This window comes from Rattus rattus, chromosome 1, assembly GCF_011064425.1.
Source record: "Rattus rattus isolate New Zealand chromosome 1, Rrattus_CSIRO_v1, whole genome shotgun sequence".
In the NCBI taxonomy this organism is placed as follows: Eukaryota; Metazoa; Chordata; class Mammalia; order Rodentia; family Muridae; genus Rattus; species Rattus rattus.
Window position 1 is genome coordinate 254,502,410 of NC_046154.1, and position 15,933 is coordinate 254,518,342.

Genomic DNA, 15,933 nt, shown 5'->3' on the forward strand with positions numbered 1-15,933 from the left:
TGAGAAAAGCGCGGGAAGAATTTTTCTAAGTCTCGCGAGACTGGCGCGAGCGAGCGAGGCGCCGTTGCTTAGCAACGGAGGTTGGCGTCTCCTGGGGAATCCGATTCCTGCGCCACAAAGATCGTTGCGGAAAGCGGACTGCCTGTGTCCGCTGAGACAGACTTGCTCTCAAACTTTTGTGGGCGCTGCTTCTCGGCGCTGTAGCTTATTTCTGTGGGCTTTTCTTACCGTGTTTGTTCAGAAAGCCCCTGAGCCATGGAGGTAGCAATTCCTAAAGACCTACAACAGGAGGCCAGCCTAGCCAAGAAGCGGTACATGGACCTGTGCAGGCAGGGACAGATCTTCGACGCCAGAAACAGGATCATTGGGGTGAGACACTTGGAACGGGACAGAGAGGAGCCAAGGCTCTGATGGAGCCTTTATTTGAAAGCACCAACTTTGGCCGGGTGGACTTGGAAATCCTTACCTGCTCATGAATGTCCCAGCAGGAGCCAGTTCCCCAGGTGACAAATGCCCTGGGTCCAGGAAGTGAGAGACCTTTCACTACTATGAAAGAGACAGACTTTAAAACATAGAAAATGCAGTGGGATCCACACCAGCACCGACTGGCGCCTGGAGGGGAAATCAGAGAGGGCTTCACAGAGGAGTGTTATTTAAACATTGATAAGTGGATATTAGCCCAAATGCTCGAATTACCCTAGATGCACAGAACACATAAAACTCAAGAAGGATGACCAAAATGCGGATGCTTCACTCCTTCTTTAAAAGGGGAACAAGAATACCCTTGGGAGAGAATAGGGAGGCAAAGTTTAGAACAGAGGTTGAAGGAACGCCCATTCAGAGCCCGCCCCACATGTGGCCCATACATATACAGCCACCAAACTAGATAAGATGGATGAAGCAAAGAAGTGCAGGCTGACAGGAACCGGATGTAGATCTCTCCTGAGAGACACAGACAGAATATGGCAAATACATAGGCGAATGCCAGCAGCAAACCACTGAACTGAGAACGGGACCCCCATTGAAGGAATCAGAGAAAGGACTGAAAGAGCTTGAAGGGGCTTAAGACCCCATATGAACAACAATGCCAACCAACCAGAGCTTCCAGGGACTAAGCCACTACCCAAAGACTATAAGTGGACTGACCCTGGGCTCCAATTGCATAGGTAGCAATGAATAGCCTAGTAAGGGCACCAGTGGAAGGGGAAGCCCTTGCTCCTGCCAAGACTGAACCCCCAGTGAATGGGATTGTTGGGGGGAGGGCGGTAATGGGGGGAGGATGGGGAAGGGAACACCTATAGAGAAGGGGAGGGGGAGCGGTTAGAGGGGATGTCAGCCTGGAAACCAGGAAAGGGAATAACAATTGAAATGTAAATAAGAAATACCCAATTTAATAAAGATGGAGAAAAACAAACAAACAAACAAACAAAAAACCAATGTTGGGGATGGGGTGGGGTAGGGAGAGTGGTGGCCTACTGAATACCGATAGCTGGCTCTAACCTCTCTTCCCTTTAACATTCCTAGGGAGACACACAAGCCTGGGATGTTCAAGTTCGTAACCAGAAGATAAAAGAAGTAACTGAAAAAGCTAGGGATGAAACCTTTGGTGAGCATTTCTAAAAGGCCCATCTATCTTAGGGCCTCATGTCTTTCTTTTTCCATGATTGAGAAAACCATGGCATCTGCTTTGTGTCTCCTGGGTCCTGGGACTCAGTGCCCTGACTGTTCATGAGTGCACACACAGGAGCCACACACACACACACACACACTCACGCACAGGTGTGAGCACATACACAGAGTACACAGAGTTATCTTTTTTTTTTTTTTTTTCCGGAGCTGGGGACCGAACCCAAGGCCTTGCGCTTGCTAGGCAAGCGCTCTACCACTGAGCTAAATCCCCAACCCCCAGAGTTATCATTTTTATGGTCTTTCTCCTTTTAAAATATTGTGATTTCTTGTGCTCAGTTAACTTAATAAGCATATCCTTCCTCTCAAGAAAAAGAAGTTATTGAATTTTAATGTACCTCTTAGGAGACATGTTTTAAATAAAGTTAGGATTGTTTTGTGTTTTCTTTAATTTTTTTTTCTCTAAAAAGGAAAAGCTTTAAGTACATATGTACCCATTCTCTGCTTCAAAACTTAACACTGGCCTAGGGAGGACAGCCGCTGATATCAAGTGACACTTGCAATGCCGGAGCATGAATGAGTGCACACACATAGACCCGCTCATGCACATACATGTTCGATTGCACACTCACACAGACACGTGCATGCACACGTGGTTATCATTTTCACTGTCTTTCTTTTCAAATTTCACACTTCCTTGTGCTCGGCTAACTAAGTGGGCATTTTCTTCCTGTCAAAGAGCAGCTCTGAGTTCTAAGTTCTGAACCATTGGTGAGTTACATGGCTCAAGTCGTGTCCTAGGTCCTAGATCAAAATTCCTAACACAATCCAGTCTTCCTTTCTTGGCCAGCAATTTCACCAACTGTTGAACATTTGGCTTTTTTAAAAATACCATAGAGGTTTTTAAATATAAAAAAAAACTGGACATACAAAATTTTAGAGACAAATGGGCCACCAACTTACGTCTTAAAGCATGATTAGAAAAAGACAGAATCCGTTCGTTGACAGCGGTTAATGTCGGAATAGTTGGACTATGAGGGAAATTGCCATTTTTTTTAATACTATTATACATTTTCAGAACTTTTCAGCCTTGTTTATTTTGATTTGTAAAGTAATTCAAACACCGACGTAACAGACACATGCGGCGGCCACTAGGCCATGTTGGCCTCTGGTATTCTCCTTTAAGAATTCATTCTGGTGCTCGCTTCAGCAGCACCAATTTAACTAACATTGGAACGATACAGAGAAGGTTAGCATGGCCCCTGCACAAGGATGACACGCGAATTCGCGAAGCGTTCCATATTTAAAAAAAAATTCATTCTGAGAACTGTGTTGTATATAGCACAAGTGCCCCCTGTTACAATTTCCCCCTTTTTTTCTTCTACAGAAGTGTGCATTTCCAATGTGTTTATGCTTGTACTGTTTATATAACCACAACAATAAGAACTTGCTTTTATGTATCTTTGTATGGTGTGTGTGTGTGTGTGTGTGTGTGTGTGTGTGTGTGTGTGTGTGTGTGTGTTGTGTGCACATTTGGTATATACAGGTAGCACAGAAGCCACATAGACCAGGCTGGCCTCTGCATCCCACATTCTAGGATTGAAGGTGTACACTATCACCCCCAGATTTTTAAAGTTTTTTCTTTTTTGACAAATACTGCTGCAGTGACTGTCCACATGTCCCCTGGGTACATGTCCCCTGTGTACATGTGAGAGGGACCCTGGAGTGGAGTCGGTGGGTCAGATTGCCTTATTAGAAGTGTATAACGTTATGCTTCAACAAGCGGTGCGTGGGACAACCTCAGCCTCATCCCTCACATCACTACTAATGCAGCCATCAGCAACGCTTTAAACTTTCTTCCTGAAGTTCATTAAATGCTTCCCACGAGAGGTTAATGTTTCTTTCTAAGTGCGTTGCCCACTTGGGTTTCTTTACAGTGACGCGCCTGTCCTGGCCTAGGCTCATCTTTCAGTTGGTTTTCCTGTGTATTTACGATCTGTTTTTATATGCGTAGATACTGTTCCTTTAATGGTTATGGTTTTGGAACCTCGTCTTTAAGTCATGGAAATTATTTTAAAGTAGATCTATTTTTACCCACCGTGCCTTATATGAATGCTGTGTCTTTGCTAGCTGCCGAAATGAGGCACAATGACAAAGTCATGTGCATAATGCATGATCGGGAACTGAGGCAAAGGAAGCAGCTGTGTAGAGCTATCAATGACTTCCAGCAGCGTTTTCAGAAGCCAGAAACTCGCCGTGAATTTGATCTTTCTGACCCCCTGGCCCTTAAGAAAGAGCTTCCAGCCTGGGTTTCAGACAATGACACGCAGAACACCATATCAGGCATGCAGAAGTTCATGGGGGAGGATTTAAAATTCCAAGAGAGGAAGAGGATCCAGAAGGAACAGAACCGAGAATGGTCTCTGCAGCAGCACGGGGAATGGGAGCGAGCCCAGGCTGAACACAAACTGGCAGGTAAGGGAAGAGAAGATGAGGTGAGCACAGGAGTCTTGGCAGCAAGTCACCGTCTAACTCAGTTTTAGTGGACACTTTTCAGAGCCCTACTAACATTACAAAAGTCAAAACCCTCAACCCTAGGAGTCAGCATCTCCAAGTGCCGCCATGGTACAGGGAACGTGTTCTGAGCATGCTCGTTGTCCTAGTTTGCTTTCTGTTGCTGTGATAAAAAACAGCCTAGCCAAAAGCAACTTGAGAGGAAAGGGTTTCTTTAACTAACAGCTCACAGTCCATCACTGAGGGAAGCCACGGCAGAACTCAACAGCCTGTTTGGAAGGTGGATAAAAGTGTAGAAGATCTTGCAAGTCTCCTGGGTGTGGAAATGGAGGTTCTGTTGGGTACTTTGGGAGCCCAGTTATAGGCCCAGTGCTAGCAGGTCCTCACCAGGACTCTCTGGACCCGGGGACCTCTGGCTGCAGACATGAAAGAACCTCTCCAGGGGGAATGAAAACAAAAAACAAAAAACCAGCATGTTCTGCCTCCATGGAGCGGTCAGCCCCTCCTAGGCAGGCAGTCACAGCAGTATCTGGTCCTCTGGGTGCAACACTAGTGACTGAGTAAGGAAGAGCAAACCTGAACTAAGTGGGAGCCACCGCCCTCCCTCCTCAGCCGCTTCAGTCTCCTTGCTCAGCCTGGGCTCCTCCAAGCCTCCTTTCTCCCTGGTGGTCTTCCCTCCCTCCCAGCCTCCTCTGTCCACATGTCCTAGGGCTGCTGTGAGCAGCCTGACCCAGGGCTGTCCTGCTCTCCTATCTGAAGTCAGCCTTAGCCTCAGCCTCTTTGATGTACACATTTACTCCAAGGCCAGTTCCCTCCCTGGGCTGCTCTGTTGGATCTACTCCTCCTTGAGCTCCCTCCTTGCCCATCAAACCAGAAACCTGACCTCACTTTCATCTCAACCGTGGCCCTTCTACCTCCTGCATACACTTTGAACTACCCCTACCTGCCACCTTTGCCACCACCTTGAGACAAGCCATGGCACTGACTCATCTGGATGGGCCTCTGCTAATGGCTTTGTAACTGTTACTCCCCTGTCTAATTCACTCTCAACATGACAGGCAGAGTAAGACTTCCCCCAAACTGTCAAGTTGAGCGACCACACCAACCCATGCTCTCATCCCAGCTCAAAACTGTCTCGTGTCTTCACAGGGTGTAGAGAAGCTTGAACTCATCATGCACCATAGGCTCTACGTGCTGGGCCTTTGCCCACCCAGACAACATCGCTCACTCATGGCATTGCCCACCCAGACAACATCGCTCACTCATGGCACTTCAAACGTTTTGGCTTTCATGTTGAGACTCTGTGGTGTCTCTCCCACCTCAGGTCCTTTGCATCTGCCCTGTCCATTTAGTCCTGTGGATCTGAATAAACACGTCCTCCTAGAGAAGCTGGTTCTTGGGCCCCACACTCCAGCCTACATTTTCTCTCCCCCTCCCTTTCCTCTGTGGACTATCACCCTTTGTATATCTGTTTGAGGAGGGTTGTGTGTTTCCAAGTTCCGTGTGTGCATCCTGAGCAATATGGGGCTCTTCATCGCCCCCTGGTGCATGCCGACTAACAAATGAAGAAGGAGCTGTGGATGCAGGTATGGCAGAGGCAGGAAAGTCAAGGCAAAAGAGAGAGGCTGGTCCTTTGGGACTGGGGTGTAGCACAGTGTTGGAGAACTTGCCTAGCATGTGTGAGGCCCTGTGTCCCCAGCACAAGGAAGAGTCTGTGTTCTTTGGTTTGGGAGATATGGAGGAGCCCTCAAAGCACAAGCACAGAAAGCAGAAGCTATAGGTCAGCACCATGAGGGCAGGGCTCAGAGGCTAAGCAACAGCTGCTGTTAACAGTGCTAGGCCATGTTTGGAAGCCTGTTCTGGCTACAGGCCGTTCTACTTCACTCCCTTGACCTTCATCCTTCCTTGTCCCCTTCACTGGCCTAACAAAGTTCTGCTACTACTCCACAAGTGTCTGTGACCTGGCACTCTGCTCTGCCTCTCGGCTGTTTCTGCAGTCTTTTTTCCTGAGTGCTACCACTTCTTGCCTTTGTCAGGCTGCAAATATCTCCTGATAGACTAGGGGCCTGACTAATCTACCTCAGGACTGCTGCAGACATCATCAAATATCTCCTGATAGACTAGAGGCCTAACTAATCTACCTCAGGACTGCTGCAGACATCATCAAATATCTCCTGATAGACTAGAGGCCTGACTAATCTACCTCAGGACTGCTGCAGACATCATCAAATATCTCCTGATAGACTAGAGGCCTAACTAATCTACCTCAGGACTGCTGCAGACATCATCAAATATCTCCTGATAGACTAGAGGCCTAACTAATCTACCTCAGGACTGCTGCAGACATCATCAAATATCTCCTGATAGACTAGAGGCCTAACTAATCTACCTCAGGACTGCTGCAGACATCATCAAATATCTCCTGATAGACTAGGGGCCTGACTAATCTACCTCAGGACTGCTGCAGACATCATCAAATATCTCCTGATAGACTAGGGGCCTGACTAATCTACCTCAGGACTGCTGCAGACATCATCAGTTCACAACAAACAGCATCAATCCATAGAGATCGCTAGTACTCCTGTTCACAAAGATGTAGGAGCTACACTTAAATCTCCTAGAACCTGTGAGGCATATAGTCTCCTCTCCCTCTACTCACTCCCCCTTCTCTCCCATAGTAAGGAATGAGTGAATCACCACACGACTGGGGGTCCTTCTAGTCAGCATACACATATGTCTTCTCTCCTGGCAGAACTCCTCCACACACAGACGGAACTAAAGTTTGATGAAGCAGCCAGAGACTTGCAGAGGCTGGAAATCACCACCAGGAAGGCAGTCTGCGCAGCAGTGAAAGAGTTCAACAAGAAACAGGTATGACACCCTGAGCTCGGTCTGCGGGGAAGGGCATGCACACAGCAGCTTCCCTGGAGGGGCTCCAGAGTTTTGAGGGGTTCCAAAACCAGACCACTCATGCCACCAGCTCTGACAGGGCTCACCCCATGACAGAGGTAAATGAAATCTGATTTGGCCTGTCCGTCAACTAAGAGTGAAACCTATAAAGTTCTCCATGCAAGAGGCTGCAGGACTTGGGAGGGTCACTTTTTAAAACCTTCTGAATGAGGATGGGAACATCTGCCCAGATGAGCACCCCTTGGTCTGGGCTTGTCTCAGTCTTATCGGGCCATAGGTCAGTAATCAGGCAGTCAGTGCCCACTAATACACCCTCCTCTTCCCAACCATCTGCTGCCCCATAAGCCTCCTGTCCTCCAGCCCCTCCTGAAGTGACTCCAAGTTTCTTATTCCTTTGGAAACTGCATCCTCCTCTGAGGTTTGTTTTGTTTTGTTTTTGTTGGTTGCTGTTTTGTCTGTTTGTTTCCACATGTGGTACTATGTGATTTACCCCGGCTCTAAACCGATGGTCTTAGGAAGACTTCACATTTACTCTTGGTTTTCTTTTTAAATCAAGACAAGGTCTTCCCATGTAGTCCTGGCTGTCCTGGAATTCAGTTTGTGGAGGAGACTGGCCTCCTTGAGTTCAAAGATCTTCATGCCTCTGCCTCCTGAGTACCAAGATTAAAGGCATGTACCACCACTCTGGTTGGCTTAGTCCATACTATTTTAATAAGCATCTGCAGTGATACCCTCAGACCCCACCACTCCCCATTCACATGGATACTTGGGACAGCATTGTCACAGTGCCTCTGTCTGAGGAAGCTGCATTTCTGCCTTCACAGCTCCTATTCCTGACTGGTATGAGACTTTGCCATTTAGCCAGGAATATTAAAAGTTAAAGAAAATTCCATGCTGGGCATGATAGTCCACACCTGTGATTCGGACACTCCAAGGAAGGATATGGTTCCTGGCCTTGCTGGGCTACACAGAGAGGCCCTGTCCCAAAGAAGAAAAGAACATCTCAGACGGGCTATTGGTTGTCAGCAGGGCAGGCACAGTGGGGACTGCTTATTCTATCAGAAGATGGTGTGATATTAGGGTTTAGCATGCAGGCTTCAGAGCATATGTGTAAGGTTCAAGGCAAAGCCCTTCTCTGCAGCCTTAGGCAAGCCCGTAGACACCTGTTTTATCATGTGCAGAGTGAGGGTGAAGGCAACACCCACTTTACCCAAAGGCACGCATTATTGCTCTAGTAAAGCACACCTTAGAAGTCAGTGACTGGGGGTTGGGGATTTAGCTCAGTGGTAAAGGTCCTGGGTTCGGTCCCCAGCTCTGAAAAAAAGAAAAGAAAAGGAAAAAAAAAAAAAAAAGAAGTCACTGACTGTTTCCCAGCACAAAACCAATGTCCCCTCCAGCTGTGTGTCCATCCCAGGCTGGCTGAGTCAGGGCAGGTGATGGAGAGGTCCCAGCAGCACAGAAAGGAAAGGATGTGTTGTTCCCATCCATGTCCTCCAAGAACCCACACAGCCTCCCTTGCTCACATTTTGTAGGGTAGAATAAGCCCAGGGTCAGGCACAGTGCCACAGTCAGCAGTAATGACTATTACACTTGCTATTAAATCTGAGAACCCATGTGGTGTTAGGACAGTTTAGCACATTGTTAGGCCTCTGAAGGGTAGCCACGATTTAAGATTTATTTGATTATTTTTATTCTGGGTCATGTGAATGCAGTTACCTTCAAGAGGCCAATTGTCAGATACTCTGGACTTGGAGTTACAGGAAGCTGGAAGCTGCCTGGTATGGGCGCTTGAGACTAGGACTTAGGGCCTCTGCTCTTAAACAATAAGCTATCTTTCCAACCCTGGTGGCTGATACTTTTAACCCTGGCAAGGATTCCCTGTTAGCATGTTTGCCTATTTGACAGCCCTACCAAAGAGGCTGACTAATGCCAAATCATTGATGAGCAGTTTTCCGAGGCTATCCAAGTAAGTATCTGAATTTGGTCTTGACTGCCACAAAGCCTGTGCTGGGTGACAGGGCAGCTGTCCTCCTGCAAACCCCTGCCTGTAGTGGGTCTGTCTCATGCTGCTTGTATTCTCCTCTAAATACTGGCTTCTCGCGATGTAGTTGCCTGTAGACACAATGAGCACATCCACATATGCACCAGGAGATGCTATATGAAACCTTGCTCCCCAGTTTAACTGGTCAATAAAAGGCTAGAGCCTGTGATTGGGCAGTGGAGGGAGGAAGGTGGGATTTGAGGATCTAGTGAGGGGGTTGCAGGTAGAGGGAGAGGAGGAAGAAAGAAGACAGAGGTGGAGGAGGCTGCCATGAGAGGAGATGGACAGGAGCACGTGGCCAGGAGAAACAACAAGTAACAAGGAATTTTATAACTGAAAAATAAGTTAATAGAACTCCAAGCCTGCCCAATCTAGGCTTACAGTTTGTAAATAAAATACCTGGATTGTGTGTCTTTTACATGGGCTAGCTAAAATTATAAACCCATTCCACACCCGCCTTGTGAGTCTTCTGCCCATTCTTTCTAAGCAGATCGGCTGATGCTGGGAAATGTCTCCTAATCCATCTGTATCAGTCAGGGTTTTCTAGACAAACAGAACTGACAGAGTGAATGAATATAGCTATAGTTTTACAGGTCATGGGTCAGGCTATTCCAACAATGGCTGACAGAAAGTCCAGAAACCCAATGGTTGTTATTCAGTCTATGAGGTGGTCACCAGTATACCTCAGAATCCCAAAGAAGTAGGCTCTAACACCAGTGAGTAATGAACTTGCTGGTGAAACTGATGTCAAGAAAAGAGCAAAGTTTCCTTCTCCCGTGTCCTTTATATAGGCTGCCCGCAGGGGTGAGCCCAGATTTAAGGTGGATCTTTGTCTCACTGTTGTATTGCTGTGAAGAGACACCATGAGCAAAGCAACTCTTATGAAAGAAAGCGTTTAAAACCTTACAATTTCAGAGGATTATCATGATGGGAGCATGGTGGCATGCATGTTCTGGAGAGGTAGCTGAGAACTTTTCGTCCTGACCCAACGGCGCAGGGAGACAGACACTGGGCCTGGTGTAGACTTTTGAAAGTCCACACATTTTAAAGCTGATCCCCAGCAACACACTTCTGCTAACAAGGCCACACCTCCTAATCCTTCTAATCCCTTTGGGAGCATTCTTATTCAAACTGCTATAGTCTTCCCACCTCAAATGATCCAGTAAAAGTTTCTCACATATGTACCCAGCAGCCTGAGTTTTAGTTAAGTCCATATATCGTCAAATTGACAACCAAGAATAACCATCACACCATCTCTTGACTGTACAGGGAAATATCTGCAGCCTAGCAAGGGCAGGCGACTCACTGTACAAATCACACAGTTCCTCACCTCCAGGCCTTGAACGGTAAATGGACAGGAACTCATTTGTAACCAGGGCCATGCTGAAACTGTCAGGACTGCTGGGGCAGCAGTGTGCTTCTACTCTTAGATGTCACACTGTATTGTACACAGGTGTCTAAAGGGTTTAGGGACCATGGATGCACTGCCTAGGGACAAGCCGGTGGGCAGTGCCTTGCTTTGACAAGTTGGTATAGAAATCCACAGTTGTACACATTGCTGTGGGGAATGACCCAAAGCCCAGCCACTGCCCAGCAGTGCTCTGATAGCTGGGGTCCCCAGCCAGCCTTGACCTGGTAGTCACTCCAGCGTATTCTGACGTCCTCTCTGCATAGGTTGTGGAGTTGGCAGAAAGGAAGAGGCAAGTGAAACAACAAGAACAAGAGGACAACATGAGCGAGATCACCAACCTGCTGCGTGGGGACCTACTCACTGAGGACCCTCAGCAGGCAGCCAGCAACTCTGGACCTCGCCATCTGATGCTTGACCGCTGGAAGGGCATGAACCGGGAGCAGTTGGAGGAGATCTGGTCAACATGGAAGCAGCAAATCCATGAGAAACTGGTGAGTCCCTCCCAGGCCACAGAGCCACCTCTGCACCCCTGAGCTACCCACACACTCAGCTTCTGTGTCAATGCTCACTCTGAGAGCTGCCTCTGCTGCAGGCCGTTTTCACTGTGGTGAGAGATAACAGCCAGAAACTCTGGCCGCATATGATGTGTCTAGCAAATGTGAGGGAGGAGGGGAAGGTGACTACAGGCCTTTCAGAGGATAGAACTGGTATCTCCAGAGATGGGAAGCTGGGGCAAGGGGCAGGCTGGGAGGATCGGGGAGCTTACAAGTACAATTTTGGACTGCATAATGTCCATTAGGCATCTGTGGGGTTAGGTTTGCCTGTTGTCGTAAAAATATAAAAATAAAAAAGTATTGTGGTCTTTTACCCCACTAGGTCCGCACCGCGGTGCCCAAGATATCTGCTAGATATCTAGGTGGAAACACATCCCAGCCGCACACTTTCCTACACTCAAACCCTCACATAAAAGAGCACATAACACAATTATTATCTTTGACCTAATTGGTAAGATATAATTGCCCACTTAAACATACAAAGCCCGGTACCATCCATCCCTTAAGAACATTGATAACAACCTGTAAATACACAGAGCAGAATCTTAACATCACCTGCCATGGCTTCTCCCCTCTCTCCTGTCTCCTGTCTCTCCTTTCTCTTCTAGTCTCTTCCTCCTTCAAACTTCTCTCCCGCCCATCCTTCCTTCTCCTCCAATGACAGGCCTCCTTCTATCCTGTACCTGCCCCTCACCTGTACTTTACAAAATCAATGGGGAGAAGGTTCTGGTGAAGTCACCTGAGTCCTGAGTCCGTGACTAGGCAGCTGTCCTTGGGGCAGTGGAATTAGCATCAAAATAGAGATAACTCCAGGACAAACCACAATATTTGCCTGAGGTGGCAAAAGAGAAGAAACCCCAAAGCATCAACTCCAGCATTTTAAGCAAGGTAGAATCTGTCTGTCTGTATCGATCCTCAGAACAGCCTGAGGCTTGAATAGAAGCTCTGTGGCCACTGTGTTCTGCCATCCTTAGCATCTGGTCCTGCCCTGTGTATAATGGCTGTTTAAATGCCAGCCATCACGTACATGAGCAAACTGGGGAGAAGCAAGGTTAACAGTTTGTTTTTTTAAATATGGAAGCTTCACGAATTTGCGTGTCATCCTTGCGCAGGGGCCATGCTAATCTCCTCTGTATCATTCCAATGTTAGTACATGTGCTGCCGAAGCGAGCACAGAGATTACAGTTTAAAGGAATTTCACAAGATATTTCCAGTCATTTTTTTTTTTTTTTGGTTCTTTTTTTCGGAGCTGGGGACCGAACCCAGGGCCTTGTGCTTCCTAGGCAAGCGCTCTACCACTGAGCTAAATCCCCAACCCCTCCAGTCATGTTTTATTAGACAACATTTAGAAAGTTAATCTGATTATAAAGGACAATGGGAAATGTATTGCTAGTCCTTTTCTATCGAGGACAAGAGAATAATGGCTACTGAGGAATTCATATCATGTTCTGCCTACAATTTCCAGGTAAAGGGTAGGTGGGGGAAAGCCGAGAGGAGCAGGTGTGTGATCAGGACTCAGAGCAAGGTCTCGGCTAGAGCCTTAAGTGTGGGAGTTGTTACAAAGAGTAGCAAGGCAGCAATCCTGGGTGCCATTGTGGGCAAGTGCAGACAAGAGGAGAGGAGCCCTGAGGTCTGGGGCTCAGGCATGGTCATCATTTATAAAGCAGGGACCTGTTGAAGCCAGTGGGGGAGGGGTGGGTAGACAGATCCAGAGGGATGTCCTGGAGGGTCAGGGAAGGAAAATGTCCCTGGAGAATAGAGAAGAAACCCCTGCACCAAAGTGACTCCCGGGATGTGGACTGGCCCCTCAACAACCCAGCAGGCAGAAGTGCTGGGGTGAGGAAGGGCAGCCCTGTGACAGGTACATGGTGGGCAGCCCTGTGACAGGTACATGGAGCGCAGTCCTGTGCTGGGTACATGGAGGGCAGCCCTGTGACAGGTACATGGAGCGCAGTCCTGTGCTGGGTACATGGTGGGCAGCCCTGTGCTGGGTACATGGAGGGCAGCCCTGTGATGGGTACATGGAGGGCAGCCCTGTGCTGGGTACATGGAGGGCAGCCCTGTGCTGGGTACATGGAGGGCAGCCCTGTGATGGGTACATGGTGGGCAGCCCTGTGCTGGGTACATGGAGCGCAGTCCTGTGCTGGGTACATGGTGGGCAGCCCTGTGATGGGTCCATGGAGGGCAGCCCTGTGATGGGTCCATGGAGGGCAGCCCTGTGATGGGTACATGGAGGGCTGGCCTGAGTGAAGAGAAGAGAACGTAAATGGCAGTCTTTGCCTGTCTATCATACTTCTGTTCAGCGAGACTGTGCAACAAAGGTTGGCCACCTACCCTGAACCTAGCATTTTGGCCTAGTTTTTAATCTAGAAGATCTAAAGGCAGGAACACACAAAGGGAAAAGACCACATTAAAATTGTTGCTCAGGCCCTTGTTCTGTGGCTCTTGCTGCTTTGTCTTCCTCATGCCCTCTGAGCCCCAGGTGATCTGGGAAATGGAGCTCATGTTGAAGCAAATGCGTCTTATGTAGCTGGCAGGGTACCTTTGAGCAATCTCTTTACAGAGAGGCCTCTGAGATTCCCAGAAGCAAGGCCACTCCTCTCAGGTAGCAGGTAGCTAAATCAGTGTAGGCTGACTTTTGGTCCTGACACGAGGCCATGCTGACTCCCCTCCCGCTCTGGTGTGGATACACATCTTTCCTTCAGCCTGGCCCACCCTGTTGCTTCTCCTGGGAGATTACTGTGGCAAGTCTGCTGAGCTGAGCCCTCTTGGGAGCCACTTCTCCCCCACTGTCCTCTGGAGGACTCCATGCTAGGCAAAGAAGGATCTGGAGTGCATGTCTAGGGCTGAAAGGCAAGTTATCTGGAACTAGGCTATCCCCAACACTCCCAGGGTGACGCTGTTCTCACTGAGTGAGGCTTCTGTCTGTATGTTCAGGGATTCTACAAGCAACCCCCACGCTGGACAGCTTGCTGGGGCGGTAGTTGGTGTTGCAAAGCCAGCTGGGAACCCTCCTTTGGACCTGACAGGAATCAGTCTGGCTGGAAGCACTGTGGAAGGCAGGTCCCCACTGTTCCTTCAGGAATGAGAGAGTATTCATGCCATTTGAGGGCAGAAAGCAGCCAAGCCACACAGGATGAAGGCAGAGTGGGAGAGGTCACCTCTTTTCCCCTTCTTCAAACTTCGGTTTCCCCATCCATAAAAAGAGGCCAGGCTTCCCAGGTGAGCCCCCCAGGCTCCTGGACCTAAGGGACGGTAGTAAACCCGTGTCTTGCCTGCAGAGGCTTCAGGAGGAAGAGCGCCAGCACAACATGGACTGGGACCTGCGCAGGACCCGGAAGGCTCATGCCAGCCTGCTGCAGGAGCGACAACAGCAGCGTTTGTTGCGGGAACAGCGCAAGGCCTTGGACTGCAGCAACCTCAGCCTGGCCAAGCAGCAGTATTTACAGTGAGTGCCAGGGACCTCAAGTCGGTGCAGAGTAGGTGGGCAGCCCATAGGTCACCGGGTACCTTATGTGCCTGAGTAACACCCGTCACATGGGAAATCAGGGAGGCTTCCTGAAGGAGGCTTCACAGCTGAGCCTGGGGGTTCAATAGTAGCCCACGTTCAGTGTCTCCAGGCCCTTTTACATGTCAGTCAGCTGGGTACAGGCTGAACCCCAAGAGTAGCGCTGGGGTGTGTCCATGCCAGATAAAGTAGCAAGCGAACACCAGGTAAGTGTTTACCACTCAGCTACTCTATCCTTGAGTCCTGAAGGGAACCCAGGAATCTGCTCCAACTAGAACCTGTCACCACAGGGTCTGACAGTTGCCATGGCAGCCACTGGGGCTTAAAAGGAGCAGCACTCCTGACCTGACAAGATATAGTCATATTCTGAGACTGGAGAGATGGCTCAGTGGTTAAGAGCACTGACTGCTCTTCCAGAGGTCCTGATTTCAATTCCCAGCAACCACATGGTGGCTCACAACCATCTATAAAGAGATCTGATGCCCTCTAATAAATAAATCTTTAAAAAAAAAAAAAAGATATGGTCATACTCATGTGGGATGTCCCCATGAGTCACTGATACCGGGAGTCACTGACGGTATATATGTATAGGCAGGTGTGTTGCCTACATGAATCCTGTGTACCACTCGCATGAAGTGTCACAAAGGCCAGAAGAGGGCATCAGATCCCCTGAGACTGGAGTTGCATACTAATGTGTGCCTCCACGTGGGCGCTGGGAACTGAACCAAGGTTCTCTGCAAGGGCAATTGCTCTTAGCCACTGAGCCCTCGCTCTAGGCCCAGGAAGCTCTTTGTTTTGAGCTCATCCTTAGTGTTGAACAGATTCTGTAGTGTTTGGATAATCTGCTCACGAGCTTTGCCCCACGTTTGCTCATCTGTTTTCTTTTGTCATTAGGAAAAGACAATTGGATGCAGCCCCCTCAAGTCAACCCACAGAAGACTATTTCTCACAGTTTAATACAAGAAGCCGCTAATGGAAAAGACTCCTCTTGTCTTGTTTACAGTAGTGTGGTCCCCTAGGAGTCACACTCATTCCCAAGTGAATCTACTCCTTGGTCTGAACATCCCCTTATGGGCACGTGCACACTCGGCCTAGCTCTGCTCTGTGGAGGTCTCTAGCACAGCTTTGGGTGCTGAGGACATAGGGCACAGTGAACCATTCTAGAGAGGCTACACTGAGGGCCTGTGTGCTACTCAAGCTCCAAGCTGGCTGCTGAGTCATTCGCCATATCAGCGAACATCATTTCCGCCATAAAGCATCCCTTACTTGGATTCCCACCACAAAGAGGGCCTAATCCCATAACCACTCTCATTGTCTAGTGGGAGAACCTAATTTAAAGGAATACATTTAAATTAGGGCCTTATGGTGA

The 15,933-nt window shown here is 48.6% G+C and overlaps 1 protein-coding gene and 2 non-coding genes across 3 annotated transcripts; 2 read left to right on the forward strand and 1 right to left on the reverse strand.

The window, feature by feature from the left end:
* Window positions 1-102: 102 nt before the first annotated feature.
* Window positions 103-15,539, forward strand: Ribc2 (RIB43A domain with coiled-coils 2). Its single transcript, XM_032890902.1, has 7 exons — window positions 103-369; window positions 1,525-1,606; window positions 3,757-4,101; window positions 6,893-7,011; window positions 10,766-10,993; window positions 14,338-14,504; window positions 15,459-15,539. The coding sequence occupies exons 1-7, from the start codon at window positions 256-258 to the stop codon at window positions 15,535-15,537; spliced, it is 1,134 nt and encodes a 377-aa protein (XP_032746793.1). The 5' UTR covers window positions 103-255; the 3' UTR covers window positions 15,538-15,539.
* LOC116890341 lies at window positions 2,822-2,933 on the forward strand. Its single transcript, XR_004386563.1, has one exon. It is a non-coding gene; the product is annotated as a U6 spliceosomal RNA (small nuclear RNA).
* On the reverse strand, window positions 12,124-12,230 carry LOC116890339. Its single transcript, XR_004386561.1, has one exon. It is a non-coding gene; the product is annotated as a U6 spliceosomal RNA (small nuclear RNA).
* Window positions 15,540-15,933: the final 394 nt, after the last annotated feature.